Here is a 21,601-nt window from a genome sequence, read left to right on the forward strand (position 1 = left end):
TGGACAGGGTGCAGGGCACAAGCTGAACATAACAGCTATCAGCGGCTGGACCATTGTGTCCTTTGTGATGAACAGGAAACGTCCAAGAGAATAAATACTTAGCTGAGCTTGGACTGGAGGGTTACACAGGTCAACACTCAATTCACATCCCCTCTGACAGTCCCTCCACCTTGACACACTCACACCAGACTGTACTGTGTTGCTACGCACCTGTATCCACGCTGCCAACCAGGTTACCATGGTAAATGTAGTCAGAAATCGCCTAGATGAAACAGCAGTTAGCTGTTTAGAGCTTCCTGCTTAACAGTTGGACTCATATTGAGTGCAATTTTCCCATGGTGCCTTTGGAGATGAGCGAGCAACAAGAGTTTGGAATTAAGCGCCTAATTAGGACTCCCAGGGAAAATGTATTTACTGACGGATTATGACCGAGACACCAATTTTTGATATCAAGCATTTCAAGGGTACGCGGCCTCGTTTTGTGACACACATTTTAAGTCTGACAGAGAAAAAGGCAAAGGACGTATTCAGCAGAAAAAGTTTCTCAGTGATGGAACGTAACAGGGGTGGATAAAGTACCCAATGTCATACTTGAGTAAAAGTAAAGATACCGTAATAGAAAATTACTCAAGTATAAAGTCAACCAGTAAAATACTACTTGAGTAAAACTCTAAAAGTATTTGGTTTTAATTATACTTAATGAAAAATTCCACCACATCTTTTGGTGTTTGTTTCATTCGTCCATTATTGACAATCAAGATTTCAAGATATGTAACTTACATTTTTTTTTTTATCATCTGTTTATGATGCATTTTGCATCATATGACGTAAAATGCATCATAGGGGAGGATTTCTGTATTTTGAAAGTTACATATCTTGAAAAGTTGATTGCTGACAAGCAAAACATTTTGGGACTGCGTCAACAATAGACACATTTTTCTTTAATTATTAAAAGTAAATGTAATTGCTAAAATATACTTGAGTATCAAAAGTAATAGTATTAATAATTTAATATTCCTTATATTAATCAAACCAGTGGGCACGATTGTTCTTGTTTTTTAGTTTTTTTACAGATAGCCAGGGGCACACTCCAACACACAGACATCATTTACAAACGAAGCATTTGTGTTTAGTGAGTCCACCAGATCAGAGGCAGAGGGATGACCAGGGATGTTATCTGTTTAGTGAGTCCACCAGATCAGAGGCAGAGGGATGACCAGGGATGTTCTCTGTTTAGTGAGTCCTCCAGATCAGAGGCAGAGGGATGACCAGGGATGTTCTCTGTTTAGTGAGTCCTCCAGATCAGAGGCAGAGGGATGACCAGGGATGTTCTCTGTTTAGTGAGTCCACCAGATCAGAGGCAGAGGGATGACCAGGGATGTTCTCTGTTTAGTGAGTCCACCAGATCAGAGGCAGAGGGATGACCAGGGATGTTATCTGTTTAGTGAGTCCACCAGATCAGAGGCAGAGGGATGACCAGAGATGTTCTCTGTTTAGTGAGTCCACCAGATCAGAGGCAGTAGGGATGACCAGGGATGTTATCTGTTTAGTGAGTCCTCCAGATTAGAGCCAGTAGGGATGACCAGGGATGTTATCTGTTTAGTGAGTCCACCAGATCAGAGGCAGTAGGGATGACCAGGGATGTTCTCTGTTTCGTGAGTCCTCCAGATCAGAGGCAGTAGGGATGACCAGTGATGTTCTCTGTTTCGTGAGTCCTCCAGATCAGAGGCAGTAGGGAGGACCAGGGATGTTCTGTTGATAAGTGTGTGAATTGGACCATTTTCCTGTCCTGCTAAGCATTCAAAATGTTACAAGTACTTTGGGTGTCAGGGAAAATGTATGAGTAAAACTTATATTATTTTCTTTAGGAATGTAGTGAAGTAAAATTAAACATTTTCTAAAATATAAATATTAAACTAAAGTACAGATACTCCAAAAAACGACTTAATGTAGTACTTTAAATTATTTTTGACACTGGCCATCCGGGCTAGTAGACTACAATTTCTACTAGCCCGGGTCTGCTACACGAAAATGTAAAAGGCATCTCGGGCTAGTTTGGCACATTTTCTAGTAACTCTGTCTGAAAATGACTATCCTTGGGCTAGTGCAGTGGTATTCAAAGTCGGGGTCACGACCCCTTGTGGGGTCACAGAGTAACTGTAAAATATTGGGAACAAACAACGAAGAGTAATGATTTTGGTATTGGATAATATACAAACGTTTTTGAGAAAGATAATTAGAAAAATAAAATTTTATTCATTAAGTGTATTTATTGGTTTCTTTTATTTTTCATAAAAGATGAAAATGCAATGAATTGAAGGTTATTTGTTTGATATAAAAATCGAACTTTACCGATTTTTAACATCAAATCAAATGTTATTGGTCACACACACATTTTTTAGCAGATGTTAAATGCTTGTGTTCCTAGCTCCAACAGTGCAGTAGTATATAACAATTCACAACAATACACACAAATCTAAAAGTATAACAATGGAATTGCGAAATATATAAATATTAGGACGAGTAATGTCAGAGTGGCATTGACTAAAATACAGTAGAATAGAATACAGTATATACATATGAGATGAGTAAAGCATTATGTAAACATTATTAAAACGACTAGTGTTCCATTATTAAAGTGGCCAGTGATTCCATGTCTATGTATATGGGGCAGCAGCCTCTAAGGTGCATGGTTGAGTAACCGGGTGGTAGCCAGCTAGTGATGGCTATTTAACAGTCTGATGGCCTTGAGATAGAAGCTGTTTTTCAGTCTCTCGGTCCCAGCTTTGATGTACCTGTACTGACCTCACCTTCTGGATGATTTGATTTGATAGCGGGGTGAACAGGCAGTGGCTCGGGTGCTCAAACACTCCAATCAGCTGGTCTGCGCATGCTCTGAGGATGCAGCTTGGGATGCAGTCTGGGCCGGCAGCCTTGCGAGGGTTAACACTCTTAAATGTCTTACTCACGTCGGCCATGTGCTAGCCTAATTTCCACCCCTGCTGCTTCGTCACTTAAATTTTCTCTGCCTTGGAAAGTTGTGGGGTTTTTGTTTGCTCAACAGACATACATCAAGACCATACTGTATCTGTTCACAATGACACAGTTGGGGTTTTCTTAGCTGTCTGAAATACAGGGTCAATGTCAGAGCAATATAAATATCTACTTTGAAGAAGAAATCTTGGGTTTCCTTGCTCTCAGGTGGGAGAAGAGAGAAACCACTTTCGGTGACTGAAACAAGTAATTTCAGGCTGTCTATCATAGAGCAGACCAGCTATCTATATATTTGAGGGCTAGAGCTATCAATCATCCATGCACCCCTGCTGCTCTTACTGACAATATGTTGCCTCAACACCATTACGTTGAGAGATATGGTGACAGGTTATGGCATGTTGTTGTGTAATGGATTTTTACACATTCTAAACTCAGCAAAAAAAGAAATGTCCTCTCACCGTCAACTGTGTTTATTTTCAGGAAAATTATTCATATTTCTATGAACATAACAAGATTCAACAACTGAGACAAAAACTGAACAAGTTCCACAGACATGTGACTAACAGAAATGGAATAATTCGATCCTGAACAAAGGGTTGGGTCAAAATCATAAAGTAACAGTCAGTATCTGGTTTGGCCACCAGCTGCATTAAGTACTGCAGTGCATCTCCTCCTCATGGACTGCACCAGATTTACCAGTTCTTGCTGTGAGATGTTACCCCACTCTTCCACCAAGGCACCTGCAAGTTCTCGGACATTTCTGGGGGGAATGGGCCTAGCCCTCACCCTCCAATCCAACAGGTCACAGACGTCCTCAATGGGATTGAGATCCGCGCTCTTCGCTGGTCATGGCAGAACACTGACATTCCTGTCTTGCAGGAAATCACGCACAGAACGAGCAGTTTGGCTGGTGGAATTGTCATGCTGGAGGGTCATGGCAGGATGAGCCTGCAGGAAGGGTACCACATGAGGGAGGAGGATGTCTTCCCTGTAACGCACAGTTGAGATGAGTTGAGATTGCCTGCAATGACAACAAGCTCAGTCCGATGATGCTGTTACACACCACCCCAGACCATGATGGACCCTCCACCTCCAAATCGATCCCGCTCCAGAGTGCAGGCCTCGGTGTAACGCTCATTCCTTCGACCATAAACGTGAATCCGACCATCAACCCTGGTGAGACAAAACCACAACTCGTCAGTGAAGAGCAATTTTTGCCAGTCCTGTCTGGTCCAGCGACGGTGGGTTTGTGCCCATAGGCGACGTTGTTGCCAGTGATGTCTGGTGAGGACCTGCCTTACAACAGGCCTACAAGCCCTCAGTCCAGCCTCTCTCAGCCTATTGCGGACAGTCTGAGCATTGATGGAGGGATTATGTGTTCCTGGTGTAACTCGGGCAGTTGTTGTTGCCATCCTGTATCCTGGATTTGATGTTTGGATGTCCGATCCTGTGCAGGTGTTGTTACACGTGGTCTGCCACTATGAGGACGATCAGCTGTCCGTCCTTTCTCCCTGTAGCGCTGTCTTAGGCGTCTCACAGTACGGACATTGCAATTTATTGCCGTGGCCACATTTGCAGTCCTCATGCCTCCTTGCAGCATGCCTAAGGCACGTTTACGCAGATGAGCAGGGACCCTGGGCATCTTTCTTTTGGTGTTTTTCAGAGTCAGTAGAAAGGCCTCTTTAGTGTCCTAAGTTTTCATAACTGTGACCTTAATTGCCTACCATCTGTAAGCTGTTAGTGTCTTAACGACCATTCCACAGGTGCATGTTCATTCATTGTTTATGGTTCATTGAACAAGCATGGGAAACAGTGTTTAAACCCTGTACAATTAAGATCTGTGAAGTTATTTGGATTTTTACAAATTATCTTTGAAAGACAGGGTCCTGAAAAAGTTTAGAGTTTATATGTGGATATGCCCCACTCATTTACATGAAACAAAACAGTGGAAGTGACAGGATACAGCATGTGTTATTGGTATCGTTGAGGGAAATGGGTGTATTTGTTTCCAGCTGGAATCTCTTCACTTTGATTCCATTCAATATGATTCTATCAATCCCCTTCAAGGGGAGTTTGTAATCAAAATGATTAGTATCAGTCCAGGAAATATACTTTAGTAATTAGTGTACTTTTATTATATTGGATTGCTTGTTTGTCAACATTGGTAAGGCTCTGTTATTATTGGATGTTTGAGGAAACAACCTTTTTATTACTGGTATGTGATGACCATGTATTCACTGAGTGTACAAAACAATAGGAACACCTGCACCGCTTTGAGTGTGTAAAGAACTGTAATGCTGCTGGGATTCTCTCTCTCTCTCTCAACTTTCCATTGCCTAAAAGGGGTCTGTTGCATTGAGAATCAAATGAATCCTAAAAAAATGAATCAAAAAAAAATAATGATATTATGTTATCACAAGATCTGTCATCCGCCAATGATTTTGACTTAAATACCTCAAGATGTTTTTAGTGGTTGATTGATGTGCTAATTTACTTCCATCAAATTGGATAATAGCATAACGTGACTCTTATTAGACTGTGCATATTAAAGTTAGCTTCATAATTGCAGTGATTATTCAACATGAATGTGAATAATGTATTGTTTTGTTCTATAAACACTAAGTGTGTTTCCATGCGTAGCCACTTCTTGCCCAGAGACATTAACAACATCAGTGAAGAGATCTATAGTATATAGAAAAGGTAGGAAAAGTTTTCTTTCAACATCTCTCCATGGAAATATGGAGGTGTTCTGTAAGTTATTTTGTAAGTTGTTTGGTCTTCCTGATATTAGTTCCTTGAACTATCTTTATGTTTTGCTTACTTTCATTTCCTGTCTTTTACTCCACAGTGAGTCATAACACACAGCCTCTGCCGATTCTGAAAGGCCAATGCTTTTCTACAACATGCATTTTTTCCCAAGACATTTTAATTCTTCTGGCCGCACACAATATGACAACAGCCACTTCAAGTGCAGGGCGCGAAATTCAAAATATATTTTTTAGAAATATTTAACTTTCACACATTAACAAGTCCAATACAGCAAATGAAAGGTACACATCTTGTGAATCCAGCCAACATGTCCGATTTTTAAAATGTTTTACAGCGAAAACAGCACGTATATTTATGTTAGCTCACCACCAAATACAAAAAAGGACAGACATTTTTCACAGCACAGGTAGCATGCACAAAGCCAACCTAACTAACCAAGAACCAACCAAACTAATCAACAAACAACTTCATCAGATGACAGTCTTATAACATGTTATTCAATAAATCTATGTTTTGTTCGAAAAATGTGCATATTTCAGGTATAAATCATAGTTTACATTGCAGCTACAATCAGAAATTGCACCGAAAGCAGACAGAATAATTACAGACACCAACGCCAAATACCTAAATACTCATCATAAAACATTTCTGAAAAATACATAGTGTACAGCAAATGAAAGACAGGCATCTTGTGATTCCAGACAATATTTCCGATTTATTAAGTGTTTTACAGCGAAAACACAATATAGCGTTATATTAGCTTACCACAATAGCCAAAAACACAAGCCATTTCCCAGCAGTAAAAGTTAGCGATCGTAACAAACCAGTAAAAGATATATAATTTTTGACTAACCTTGATATTCTTCATCAGATGACAGTCCTATAACATCAGGTTATACATACACTTATGTTCTGTTCGAAAATGTGCATATTTAGAGCTGAAATCAATGGTTATACATTGTGCTAACTTAGCTACTTTTTCCCACAACGTCCGGATTTTTTTCTGACACTTTTTCTGACACACATATTCTGACCAAATAGCTATTCATAAACATAACTAAAAAATACATGTTGTATAGGAAATGATAGATCCACTAGTTCTTAATGCAATCGCAGTGTTAGAATTCTAAAAATAACTTCATTTCGACATACAGCTTCGGTATAGCTAGAGAGTACCCAAAAGCTGGGCGCCAACGACTAGTTCACATGTACGACAGATATATGAAATAGCATCATAAAATGTTTCCTACTTTTGCTGATCTTTCATCAGAATGTTGGACAAGGGGTCCTTTGTCAAGAACAATCGTTGTTTGGATTTAGAACGGCCTCTTTCCCTCTCGATTTAGCAAGCGCACTAGCCAAGTGGCACGAATCTCTCCATGTCAACAAACGGAAGAGAACGGAACACGGCAAAACTCCCGAAAAAATTTCAATAATCTGATTAAACTATATTGAAAAAACATACTTTACGATGATATGGTCACATGTATCAAATAAAATCAAAGCCGGAGATATTAGTCGTCCGTAACGACAGCTTATCAGAAGGCAAATCCAGGTCCCATGACGCGCTCTCCAGAAAACAGGAAACTGGTGACACGTCATAGAAAGAGCAATTATACGAGCCCAGATCAAGTTACACAGTTCATTTCTTCTCTCACTCCTTGTCGACATCTAGTGGAAGACGTATGAAATGCATCTAAACGAATGAATCTCAAGGACTTTAATAGGCAGCCCCTAGAAGAGAGCATCGATTTCAGATTTTCCACTTCCTGTCAGGAAGTTTGCTGCAAAAGGAGTTCTGTTTTACTCACAGATATAATTCAAATGGTTTTAGAAACTAGAGAGTGTTTTCTATCCAATAGTAATAATAATATGCATATTGTACGAGCAAGAATTGAGTACGAGGCCGTTTGAAATGGGCACCTTTTATCCGGCTACTCAATACTGCCCCTGCAGCCCAAACAGGTTCATTTTAACAGAGATGGCATTGATGGCAGAGGATGTTGTTGCGGCGTCCTTGGAACTGTTGTGTCTCACCAACACCTTGTGTCTCAGAATATCTCTGATGAACAAGAAGAGGAGAAGAGAGGAAGGACGTCACACTTAATCTATTGATTCAGCGCAAGAATGCAAAAACAAAAACAGAGAGACGGAAAGGGATTTGAAATATTTAATTTACCGTGAACCAGTTTCACGTTGAAAATAGGACGTGCTTGTGCATCAGATGTGATTGTCAAACCCCCTTCATTAACCTTGATTAATTCATGTATTCCCATGGTACTTTGTCATTCAATTCTCATAATGATTCTACTGTATTCAACATGCTTCAGTTGTTTACCACAGCACTTCAACATTTTTCATAATAGCCTACTTTACATTGACATTTCATATCGTCTGCCTCTGTCTCAGTCTCCTCATGTGTAACATGCCAGCTCTTCCTTTCCTCTGTGTCAGAGAGGGATATGACTGCCAGCCTGAAAATAAAACTGCCCAATCAATTGACTTTCAATATTCTCCAGTAAACATTTGTTTACGTTAACCTACAGCTATCTCTTTTTTGAGACATTGTGTCACATTCTCTGTTCATACGTTGACATGTTCCTTGTCAGTAGTTTGTTGTGTGTTGTGTGTTGAGTGTGTGTGGGGGGGATCAATATGGCACTAACAAGAGGATAACTCAACATCTGTGGGGATCATCAAAGATGGGAGAAATTCTTCTGTACCTCCACTTGTATGGGAACTGATTGGACGTCTATATGATGACATTGCTGATTGGACTGCGTGGTTTGATGATATACTTGAAAAACCACCATGGTCTCATGCTTCACTTATATAGTCGCCAAGGTGGTGGGTAGCTAGAGGAGACTAGGGAGCCACAAGTGGCTTTGAAGCCATTTTTAGAAGCTCTTTAAACGGAATCTTGTCTCCTGTTTCCACACTGGGAACGTCTGAAGGGCTGAGTAGGAGTTTCCTCCTCTTGTTTAAAAAAAAGTCACATTTACTTGTGTGCCCTCTAAACAGCCCTGAAATGCTCAGATTATTACTTTACACTATTTATCTCAAAGTCACTAATTTAACAAGTCCTGTGCAGTGATATTTGATTTAACCAGGCAAGTCAGATAAGAACAAATTCTTATTTACAATGACAGCCTACCGGGGAACAGTGGGTTAATTGCCTTGTTCAGGGGAGGAACAACATATTTTTTACCTTGCCAGCTCGGGGATTCGATTCAGCAACCTTTCGGTTACTGGCCCAACGCTCTAACCACTAGGCTACCTGCCACCTCTACACTCTAACCACTAGGCTACCTGCCACCTCTACATTCTAACCACTAGGCTACCTGCCACCTCCACACTCTAACCACTAGGCTACCTGCCACCTCTACACTCTAACCACTAGGCTACCTGCCGCCCCTACACTCTAACCACTAGGCTACCTGCCGCCCCTACACTCTAACCACTAGGCTACCTGCCGCCCCTACACTCTAACCACTAGGCTACCTGCCACCTCTACACTCTAACCACTAGACTACCTGCCGCCCCTACACTCTAACCACTAGGCTACCTGCCACCTCTACACTCTAACCACTAGGCTACCTGCCGCCCCTACACTCTAACCACTAGGCTACCTGCCACCTCTACACTCTAACCACTAGGCTACCTGCCACCTCCACACTCTAACCACTAGGCTACCTGCCACCTCTACACTCTAACCACTAGGCTGCCTGCCACCTCTACACTCTAACCACTAGGCTACCTGCCACCTCTACACTCTAACCACTAGGCTACCTGCCACCTCTACACTCTAACCACTAGGCTACCTGCCACCTCTACACTCTAACCACTAGGCTACCTGCCACCTCTACACTCTAACCACTAGGCTACCTGCCGCCCCTTGAGTTCTTCTCAAATGGAAAGAGTTGATAACTTATACAGATTTAATGCAAACAGTACACCAAAAATGTATGAAATGCGATCACGTACAGCAGTATTTTCCAAAACTAATTTTAAATTGTAAAAAATTCTGTCAGTTAAAACCAATGTACACTTGGAGGGCTGTTTTTTCGACTGAAGCCGAGTCCTACACTCTCTCTCATATTGGGAGATGCTGCAGTTCATCTATTGTACATGTAATTACCATCGCAGCATCTGACACTTGACCAATGGCAGTGGAGCCTTTCCAGCTTTTTCCATTTGAGAAGAACTCAAGAACATGATTGCAGTGGCCATAATTAACATTAACAACAGATCTCGCGCCATAACGTCTTGAGCGCCCACTCAAGAGTCAGTGAGCTTTGTAATTAGCGAGCACTTACAAGGCTGCATGGCATTTTATGTACTCCAGCTTAACACACTCAAACGTTATTATTGGGTACTTGATGGAATGACGAAGGCCTTGTTAAAGGGGCAGAGATTTTGTAGAGAAAGTTCACTTGCAGTTCCCAAAACAAATGTAAAACTGGCCCACGTCCATATTAAGACAGCCTCAGACAATGCATCAAGATCAACTGTTGTCTTTCCAAGTGGGTGGTTTTTGGATGTGATTTGGATTCCAAGTCGTTCCTCACCAACTTGAAGAAGACGTACTACCGTGCACAGGGCTTCTACTTTTCAAATCAAATCCAATCTAAATTAATCTGTCACGTGCACAGGATAAAGCAGCTGTAAATGCTATAGTAAAATGCTTACTGGCCTTTAAGTCATGTGTTACCAAATGGCTGCTATTATTAAACCCTAACCGGTTGACTTTAAGTCAAGTGTTACCGAGAGTGAATCTACATCCACGTTGACTGTTGTTCATCTGGTTGTTGGCTTGGGCAGCCTTTAGTAATGGAAGTGTATTGTATTGTTCCTCACTTCTCCAGACAATGAGAGGGGAAGAACGTGTTGAGCTCAAGAGCCTTAGCCCATCTCTTGAAGGATGAGAGTGAGTCTTGTTGTTACAGCTGATCTTATGATTTGATTGGTTTTTAAATCAAGGCTGCTTATTGATTGCCTCTAATTAATGAAATGTAACACAGGGGGCCTATAGACAATAACCTAAGAATTATAACAGCCTCTAGTTCATTATAATGAAATATGTCAGACGATCGTAATAAAGGGTGGAAGTGCAGTACAGTTAGGTCTATATCTCAATGTAAATGATTCCATTCTTCTCTTTTGACATTCATTTGGTTGCAGGGACCTGGGCGGCCCCTTGCTTTATGCACAGTAATTGCGGGACACATTTTACAAGAAGTCAATTTCAGTTCGCATGAAGAATGGCAGTGTGTGACGGCGGTGGAAGGTTTTTTGTAATAAAGAGACAAGAGATTGAAACTGAGAGTGTGTGGAGCTCAGAGGCAGCCAGGCGGAGACAAAATGAAATATAAATGAGAAAATAATGTAGCTTTTGTTTCTTAGTGTCACTGCAAACTTTTTGCATCACAGTCAAAAGACGTTAATTCACTCTAAAGAACACTTGTAAATTAAAAAGAACACATTTGTAGACAAAAGGGTATCATTATTGATGAAAACAGGCATTCTAAGACTAGGAGTCTATTTCCCATTTGAGGAAACAAGCTGTTCTGTTACGCTCGAGTTACGGATAGGCTAACGCTTGTGTACATTTTAATAGATTTCTCTCATCATGAAATCAACACATTTCCGTGACAGTTAAATGTCTTATGACACAACGCCAGTCTGCAAGTGGCCTATAAATGTCTATTACGCTTCATGATAAATCCCTGGATTCTGAATGAATATCGAAAAATACATTATGTCACAATTAAGTTAATTGCATTTGTACAAGGCTAAATGACTAATGGAGTTCCACAATGAAATGCCAAACATTTTTTTATGGTTCGCAAAGCCACTGTAAATTGACTAGACCCAATTGGAATAAAGTACCCTATAAAACTGTGATCCAGGACTGAACTAGAGAGAGAGGCTCGAATCTCTTTCTGCTGGACCTAGTCTTTGGTCATTGATTGTTAGATGACCGTTAGACTAGTTCACATTCTACAGTACGTCCACTCTACAAAAATGTTCTGAATGTAGAGGGAAAACCAGGAAGACAGATGTGAGTGGATGTATATCTTTTAGAAGATTATCCATCCCAGGTGACTTATATGGACCCTACATGGAGTCTATAGTTTATTAATCAAGGGACAGTTTGTAAAGAAAATACAGGTGACTTTGGTCAAATCTATGTCGAAGCCCCACCAATTCTCTTGACATCATCGTTCGCAAATTGTCTATTGTTAATAGTTTTGATCACAGTTGACAGAAAGTATTCTATTGTAAGTAGTGGCTTCTCGAAAGTCATTATATACTTGACAGAAAACTCGCTAGTTCCGATTTTCTTATGTAGCTTCTGTACCTTTTCAACCTCGTGGAGCTGACATATTTCAACCCCTGAAAGTGTTTCTTTCATGGACTGGTTTGAAAGAGGCTCTGCTGCTCTGCTCAAGCCTGTCATCAACACACTTTCCCAGAAATAAGTCCATTTGGCCTTCGATGAAGATTAAATAAATTATACCCTCTAAAATCAATGCCCAGACCATGATGTAGGCTTTGGGCTGAGTGTTTGCTATGGTGCCAGAATACAGCCACCAGAGCCAGAATACAGCCACCAGAGCCAGAATACAGCCACCAGAGCCAGAATGTGGGCATGTTCAACCTGAAGCTGTGTCCCTTTTTTTGATGTCTCTGTGTTCTCACTTCATTTGAGAGTCTCCTATTGGAAGGTTTGTTGTGGTTATAAAGACACCAGACAGTCCAGTATGTCTCATCAGCATGTAGAGAAAACATTTAGCTTTTCTTAGATGATGATAATGTAGAGTTATTTGCCAGTTCAATGTCATTTCTGAGTAAAAATTTGTTGCAGTCAGTTGTCAATTTGTCAAAGAGTATAAACATTCTGTTTCATACTGTTTCTTTTGACTGAATATCGAAGTAGCTGTATTTCATTGATTCTTTTCATAAAGCTTTTCATAAAGCTTTTCATAAAGCTAAAATGAAGGAAAACCTTCATCTCCCCCCATTCTGTACATTTAGAACGGAGGGGGAAAGGGTTTCCTTCATTTTAGCTGATCTTTTGTGGTGATATTGGTATGTTTTTGCTGCTTCCATGTGTGATTAACTACTTATCGATGTAGCTATCAAACATTTATAGTCATTCATGGACGACGACGATGCTGCATTTACACCCAAACTATACTTTTGAGTGCACCGTACTAAAGGAATGCCAGAGGCTTTCTGACTAGTTATATTTGAGTGTCTGCGAAGACTAAACTGGTATAAAATATATCTCCTCGAACATTTGTTAGAGTGGCACACTCTTAGAGACCAATAATCCATTGCTGTCCACTTTTCGAATGTCTTTTCAGCTTCGTTCCTGATTTTTTAGGTGTATTTTTGTTTTCTCTGTTTTCTTAGATGGAAGTGATACCAGAGCCGGATCCAGACAATGAAGGGACTAAAATAAGTGTAAGTTACTGCATGTACAGAATGTGTATGGTGTCCATATTAAGACATCAAATTAAATTAAATGTATTTACATAAGCAGATAAGATAAACAGAAACCCAGACTAAAACCCCAAACAGCAAGCACTGCAGATGTAGAATATGGACACCATGTGTATGTGACTCCATAAGTATGGACACATAAAACCATCACTATGTGTTACTGTTGTGTCATTACATGGTTCTCTGTACTGCACCACTAGTCATGTGGCTTTGTCATGTAGGTTGCTCCTGCATTGTTCGTTGAACATCTCTATATCTCCCTACAGACGGTGAAGGTACAGGGAAACGACATCTCCCACAAACTGCAGATCTCCCGGGTGGGAAAGAGTGACGAGGGCTTGTACGAGTGCAGAGTCACCAACGCCAACTACGGAGAGCTGCTGGAGTACAAGGTCCAGGCCTACCTGAAGGTGAACAGCACCCGGCCCCGCATCAGGCTGGCCAAGAAGACATCCCCCTTGTCCCACCTGACAGCTGATAAGAAGCCACGCAAGACAGGCGCCACAGCAGCACAAGACAGCATGAGCCCCGACCTGAGGGTTCGCTCTACCTCCAGCTCTCAGACATCATCAGCCAAGACAATCAAACAGAGTTCAGGTGAGACAATCAAACAGAGTTCAGGTGAGACAATCAAACAGAGTTCAGGTGAGATAATCAAACAGAGTTCAGGTGAGATAATCAAACAGAGTTCAGGTGAGATAATCAAACAGAGTTCAGGTGAGATAATCAAACAGAGTTCAGGTGAGATAATCAAACAGAGTTCAGGTGAGATAATCAAACAGAGTTCAGGTGAGATAATCAAACAGAGTTCAGGTGAGATAATCAAACAGAGTTCAGGTGAGACAATCAAACAGAGTTCAGGTGAGAGAATAAAACAGAGTTCAGGTGAGACAATCAAACAGAGTTCAGGTGAGATAATCAAACAGAGTTCAGGTGAGACAATCAAACAGAGTTCAGGTGAGATAATCAAACAGAGTTCAGGTAACGCCCCCAGAGACTCGTCGGGTTCCGCTACGTCGGGTTCCGATATTGGCTGTTTCATGTTTCATGGAATTTCAAGGGACTTGATCATTAGCCAATCTTTTTTTTTTATCCTTTTTTTTCTGTCTGTTTGTCTACCTGTCCATCAGCTTGTCTTCTTGTCTGTATGCCTTTCAGTCCAGGCTGCGAAGATTTTACACATTGCCCGACCTGTAAACCATGGCAATTGTTAGCCGAGTAGGAATTCAGTGCATGGTGTTGTCTGCGTTTACATGCCTGGGCAGAGAAGGCTAATGTGTCAGGTCTAGTTACCTCACAGTTTGCATACATTTGTTTTGGCATTGTTGGTTTTTCAAAGCTCTTGGATCACTTAATTAAAATACAAAGAATGTCCCAGAAGTGAGATGTACCAAAAGGCCTTCACAACTTTGTTTAAACTATGTGGCAAGTCGCCAACCCGTTGTGGGAAAAGAACAATGCTGAACAAAAATATAAATGCAACATGCAACAATTTCAAATATTTTCCAGAGATACAGTTCATAGAAAGAAATCAGTCAATTGAAATAAATTCATTAGGCCCTAATTTATGTATTTCAAATGACTGGGCAGGGGCGCAGCCATGGGTGGGCCTGGGAGGGCATAGACCCATCCACTAAGGAGATAGGTCCACCCACTGGGGAGCTAGGCCCAGCCAATCAGAGTGGGGTTTTCCTCACAAAAGGGCTTTATTACAGACAGACATACTGGATGTGGAGGTCCTGGGCTGGCGTGGTTACACGTGGACCGTGCTTGTGAGGCCAGTAAGATGTTCTGTCAAATTCTCTAAAATGACATAGGAGGCGGCTTGTGGAAAATAAATGAACATTCAATTCTTTGGCAACCGCTCTGGTGGATATTCCTGCAGTCAGCATTCCAATTGCACTCTCCCTCAACTTGAGACGTTTGTGGCATTGTGTGACAAATCTGCACATTTTATAGTGGAGTTTTATTGTCCCCAGCACAAGGAGAAATGCTCACTAATAGGGATGTAAACACATTTCAGAGAAACAAGCTTTTTGTGCACATGGACAATTTCTGGGATCTTATATTTCAGCTCATTAAAAATGGGACCAGCATGCGTTCATATATTTGTTCAGTATACTTTCATAAGATTGAATACCCCTGTGTCCTATCCAACATGGCTGAGCGTTGAACTATACTGAGAACTGGGAACATTTGTGAAATGGGTGAATGACACCTAGATGCAGTGCCATCTGGTATCACCAAATCCCAGTAGGGATTTACTAGACAAATCAGACTGTTATTGCATTTTTTTTCAGTAGGCCACATCCACAGCTAGCGCCATCATGTAGGCAGATAGATGGCGCAAGGCCAGCTCTCTCCTGATCTCAGTTAACCCAGAATATTAATCTCTGGGAATTTGAACAGTTTTGCGATTAACTTCAAGGTCTATACTTTTTAAGAAATTGAGATTTTCTATCGGTTTGCGAACTCTCCACCCTCGCAAAAGGAAACTCTCAGCCAAAGCCCCCCCCCCCCCCCAAAAAAAAGACAGTTAAAACACTACCTCCTCCCAATCCCGATACGTCCACATAATCAGTGACGAAAACCCAAAGACCGGAGCTAATGCTGCTCCTTGTCTCACGCATCCTATTCAGTCCCGTTCAGATTCTTCGGTCTACATGCAGAATCTGCCCATGGGAGATTAGCTCTCTCCCTATGGTAGCAGCATAAGGCCAGGGTGATGCACTCTCCCTCAGGGTGACGCACTCTCCCTCAGTGGGGAGGTCACTCTGCCCTGCATTCCATTAGACAAAATATTGATTAAACTAGAGACTGAGTTAGACTGTAATGATTGCTAGTGGACCAGGTGACTTTACTTTGTGCAACTTAAAGCCATTTGAGTCCTGTTAGAGTAAAATGAACAGTCCTTGGGTGTAGTATTTTACTCGTGCTCACTCCTGTTTTAGCCTTATTTATTAAATCAAGAGTTTGGTTGTGACAATTCATGTTTTTTTTAAGCTTTTCCTGTGATGCACTTTCTATTGTTTATCTAAGAATGACATTTAGGCTGTATTCCGTGGCGTGAGTATGTTTTCAGGTGGGGCTAGCGTGGTGTGAGATATTCACTGCACATCATCAGTGCAGTCTCCATCGGCAGTGCAGCGTAGCCCACCCTCCCAGGCTGTGAACTGATTAATGATTCTCCATGCGGAGGATGTTTTGGCCTAGCTCCTCTGTGGCACTCCTGTCCACTTGATCACCCCGGGCCAAATTAAATCTGGCAGGGAAGAACAGCGGGTCACAGGCCTCCGTCTTTTTCCTCCTCCTGATATTGAGCCGAACCAAAATGTCCCCTGACAATTCTCCTCTTAGAACATTGCTGTGCTTGGTCTGACAGACAAATCCAGTAAATGTCATCATGATTTAGGGAATATTTCATTTTCCATTTCCTGAATGCTGCCTTGTTTCGGGAGGATTACATTCTTGCTCTTTTCCCTCCCGGACACTTTTTCAGTCTCGGCAGGTACAAGAACAAGTTCATCTTGTTTCTTTTTATGCTTTTTGGACCTTGGATCCAGTTTTAGTTTGTGTGTTCCAGGGTGATTTAACAGAATAAAAACTTAATATACACTAGAGCATGTACCATTGCCATTCAGAATATCTTCCCATCTCTCCCTTCTGTACTATAAGTTCTGCATCATTATCCTTAGTACAGAAATGCCTCGATGCCTTTTTTTCTGTGCTCTTGCTCTTACTCTTATCAATTCAAGGACAATGTCCCCGAGATACAAATGAACCAAATTTGCATAAGACTGCCAGGCTATTCAATATCACACAGTTGTCAGACAGTGTGGGTTGGTCAAAATGCAGTGGAAGCTGACTTCAGAACAGACAGCAGCTTGACAAGTTCAGCAAATGGTAGCTGTCCATGTAAATCCTTTCACAAGACCGTTTGTACTTTCTGTACTTTAGGGTAAAGATGCTATCCTAATTTTTTTGTTGTTGTGGGTGTTTGGTGTAGTGAGTGTTCATTTGAATATATTTAAATGAATTGACTCACATTTGGAAGCTAGTGGACTTATCCAGCCTTCATATTTAATTTCAGAAGCAGATCATTCTATATGTGCATAATGTATATAATGTTTCAGACTAGTGCCGTAATAGCTTTTGCATACATTTCTCCTCAGCAGTTCATAATTGTTAACGATAACAACTGCGGACATATTTTGTGTGAAATTAATGCATATTCTATATAACAACGGATGAATACCCACATCACACCCAATGTACAGCTTTATAAGAACAAAATACATACATTACAACAATAAGTGTTTTTGTCAGTGATAAAAAAATGAATGCAAGATAAGTGCTGTATATGTGTTGACCATATTTCTTCTTTCACAGGCACGAGGATAGCTACAAGCTTTGGACTTGCCATCCTGATTCTTGCCTGTGGCTTCGTGAGGGATACCTTGCTATAGTTTCAAGGACTGACTTTTTCCTCCGCGTATCACTCCCTCTTCTCGAAGCGAAGGAGAAAATGGCCTGTTATTACCACCAAGCGGACGACACAGTTGGCCCTAATTTTCCACTACTCTGCACCCAATGCATTCTTATTACCCGTTGTACCACGAGAGGCACCTTCTCAAAGGCCAGCGGCGGGATTACCTGTTGTGCCGACGTTTCTTCAATGCACCCAACAATCGAAACAAAATGGAAACTGACATTGGCTCCTTGGAATATCTTTCACAGACCTTTATTTTGAGGTTCCTGCAGTGAATCTATTGTGTCATTGCTTAAAGTAAAAAAAAAAAAAAATCTATATTTGAGTATATATAATATCAGTATATATAATTGTTTTATTTCAAACACCTGGAACTGTGTATAGCTTACATTCGCTATGTTTTCACTATTATGTAACTACGTCGCGCAAGGCTATTCATAGTCCTCTTAGAACAAAAGAGCTAGTCAAATACAACAACATGATGTAGAGGCCTAGTCGGATTGCTAAATGAAGGCAACTCGACAATGAATTATTTTATCTTCCGTATTGTGTGTAACTTGCAAATACAGTTCTTGAACGTTGTTATTACAGATCACGTCTCATTAATGCTCACCTTCTTTACTTTTTTACAATGGTATTTCTTCTGTTTACAATTATACTTATTTTCCGTCCCTTTCTCATTTCCTATATTATGATTCATGAACATGTCAATGTCCATTATGTGACCATGCCAGCAGACTATTCATTTAGATTGGCCTGCACTAATATTGTACAAAGCCATTCATAGTCATGCTTCACGTACAGTACAGCTCTCCTATTTAAATGTTCTACCATCACTGGGAAAAAAAGGACTGAGTATCAAGGTACTGCTGTAGCCTATTGTTCAGGGACACTATCTTTATGTAAAGAATCTTACATTAGCCAAGAAGACATCTTATACCGTTTTGATGGTGCAATGATTCCCCCAATGATACCTAGAAGATAGGTTTCTTATCTGTAACACAAACGTAAGGACGAGGAAAGACTCTATAGGTCTTGTGATTAAAGGAAACGGTTTTAAAATTGCTCTCGCTCTTATCCCTTCACAATGTTCGATTGACACAACGCTTTGACAATCTGACCTCTTGATTCAGAACCCGTTAGCAGACGTCATGGATTTTACCGTTATTTTAACTGTTAATAGAAGTAGGAGCTTTCTAAGTATCTCTGCATTGTTCCATAAACATTCACCACTTTGAATAATTACCATTAACTAAATGGATGCATCGATGTTATGTCGCATTATTGTTACGTAAAGTGACCACTGGACATATTCCCCCATAAATACAGATTACGGATCTTAATTTGAGCCAGTTTGCTACAGCAGGAAACTAATCCTTCAGCAGCAGGAAATTTGATTTATTATATGGTTTATAGTTAATGGACATTTTCAAAGTGTAAAATATAAATCTTTTTAAAACCTCAAATACACTACAAGTAGTAAGTTCCCCTGCTACAGGGTGATCACATTAAAGATCATACATCTGTACTGTTTGAATGGGTGGAATTGTTCATTGATGCAGTAACAGTGCTTCAGATCTGCCATTCAGTTGAGTTGAAGAGGGAAGCCAAAGACTGAAGAGAGTCTCCATTGTAAAAATGTATCATGCAACCAAAGACATTGGCTATATGTCCATAGAATATGGCGTTCACCAACATCGATCTCTTTGCTCATACTGTAGCCTAGTGCTCTCACATATTGTTCCAATTTATTTCCAATCTGGGCTTACCCAGATTCACAACGCAACATCTGTCCATTTCTTCAAATCCTGTTTAAAATAATATCATTTTGGACTTACTGGGATGGAATAATTCAAGGTATTGGAAGTACCTACACATTTTAGGGGCCACAAAGAAGCACCATTTTGCTGAAAGTCTCAATAGGCTTTTTCCACAGTTAACATAGTCCAGTCTGCTGTACAGATCAGTGAGAGGATCTAAACTAGGGTTTCCGAAACTGGGTGCACATTTTGATTTTTGTCCCTAGCACTACACAGCTGATTTGAACTGGGGGGAGGGACACGTGCACCCCTTGGGGTCCCGAGGAACGCGTTTGGGAAAGGCTGATCTAAACCTGTTGATTCAGCAATTGGAGTTAGCTGACAGAGCATACCGCAGGATCCACCTAGAGACATATCCTGATCAGCAACTATTGTCAGGGTACAAGATGTGTAGGCAAAATATTTAATCTGCACTGTTCCAGTGGTGCCCAGGATGACAAAACTCAGTCTAGCAAGGCTGTGTCATGCCACTCAACCTCAAATCAATACTAGGCTAAATTTCATTGAGTAAAGTAACATCATAACTATTTAAATGAATCCTAAATGTTCAGTTTTGAAAAAGAAGAGTTGACATCTGCTAATAGAATGTTTATACCGTACAAGTTCTCTAGCCAGGGACTGGTGAAATGGATAGCATATTTGTGTGCACAGTTAAAGTGATGCTCCAGAGCTTTTGTATAATTTCAGAAAGTCGTTTTTGAAAGTAGTGTTCACAAGCCAAAACGGGTCGCCGAAAACAGTGCACAGTTGTGTACTATGTCATCCATTTTGTATGATGTTACGTTGTGCAAAAATATTTAATTTTGTTTTGCAATTCAGATGATATGTTATGAATTTGTAAGTGCTTAAGGTCCCGAACTGCATCTTTAAATGAATGCCTTCAGTTTGTCAAATCCCTGTATAAAATAAAAATAAAAAAAAATCTGTAAAACTTGTAAATTAAATAATCAGCATGTAACCTTTTTTAATCAAAATGTCTAAAAGCAGAGACAAGTGATGTTCTGTATTTGTAACAATGTTGTCATTTATTCATTTGCTAACAACAGGAAATGGAATTACGCAATTCTTAAAAAAGAATTTTTAAACTTTTTTTAAACTATTGACAGTTTGATTCACCATCAGTTACAGGGGACCTCTTCCAATGGCAACTTACCTGTTGCACGGCCTACAGTACTTCAACTCACTGGAATTTGTCAACAAGAAATGGAACCATTTCAGAGTATCATGGGTCAAGCAAAGTGAATATATATAATTTGAAGGATTGACAACAGTTATTTAATCAATTATAAGGTAATTGTAAAGTCGGACAATTGTGGTGGCTTACAAGCAACAAAGTCTCAGCCATCAAACAAGATATTGGCAACCCCACATGAAGGAATTACGCTGAGACTCAGATTTTTTACTTTAAAATATTTGCCAAACAAAATCCAATTGATATCAAAGTTTAAGAATCCACAATGACTACTTTTAACAATTTACATTGAAAACTTGACCTTAATACATTTACTTGAAGAACAGTGCTGATGCAAAGTATGGTAACTGAATGACGGTTTGTTCGGTTGGTGCCGTCATTCTGTAACCAAACTTTGCATCTGCACTGTTCTTCAAGTAAATGTGTTTTTGTCAAATTTCTGTGTAAATTGTTCAAAGAAGTCATTGTGCACAGAGTTGTTTTTATTTTAATAGGCAAGTCAGTTAAGAACAAATTCTAATTTTCAATGACGGCCTACCCCGGTCAAACCCTCCCCTAATTGTGCACCGCCCTATGGCACTCCCGAACACGGCCGGTTGTGATACAGCCCGGGATCGAACCAGGGTCTGTAGTGACGATTCTAGCACCGCTGCGCCACGCTGGAGCCCACTTTGGGAGTTGTATGGTGTGTTAAACTTTGAAATCAATTGGATTTTGTTTGGCATACATTTTTTAAGTAAAAAAAAAATCTCAGTGTCATTCCGTTACCGGGGAATTATCTGTACAATGCAATGACATTTGAGTAGCACCATCAGTTTCTGTTCTTTT

At 40.5% G+C, this 21,601-nt stretch overlaps 1 protein-coding gene across 1 annotated transcript in view; it reads left to right on the plus strand.

Moving 5' to 3' along the window:
* The window catches only part of LOC120027908 (V-set and transmembrane domain-containing protein 2A-like), a 66,213-nt gene that overhangs the window by 10,832 nt on the left and 33,780 nt on the right, over nucleotides 1-21,601 (plus strand). Inside the window, exons 3-5 of the mRNA XM_038973002.1 lie at nucleotides 8,637-8,642; nucleotides 13,183-13,233; nucleotides 13,539-13,869. Coding sequence (XP_038828930.1) covers nucleotides 8,637-8,642; nucleotides 13,183-13,233; nucleotides 13,539-13,869 — 388 coding nt within the window. The remainder of the gene's footprint in view (nucleotides 1-8,636; nucleotides 8,643-13,182; nucleotides 13,234-13,538; nucleotides 13,870-21,601) is intronic.

This window comes from Salvelinus namaycush, chromosome 33, assembly GCF_016432855.1.
Source record: "Salvelinus namaycush isolate Seneca chromosome 33, SaNama_1.0, whole genome shotgun sequence".
NCBI lineage: Eukaryota > Metazoa > Chordata > Actinopteri > Salmoniformes > Salmonidae > Salvelinus > Salvelinus namaycush.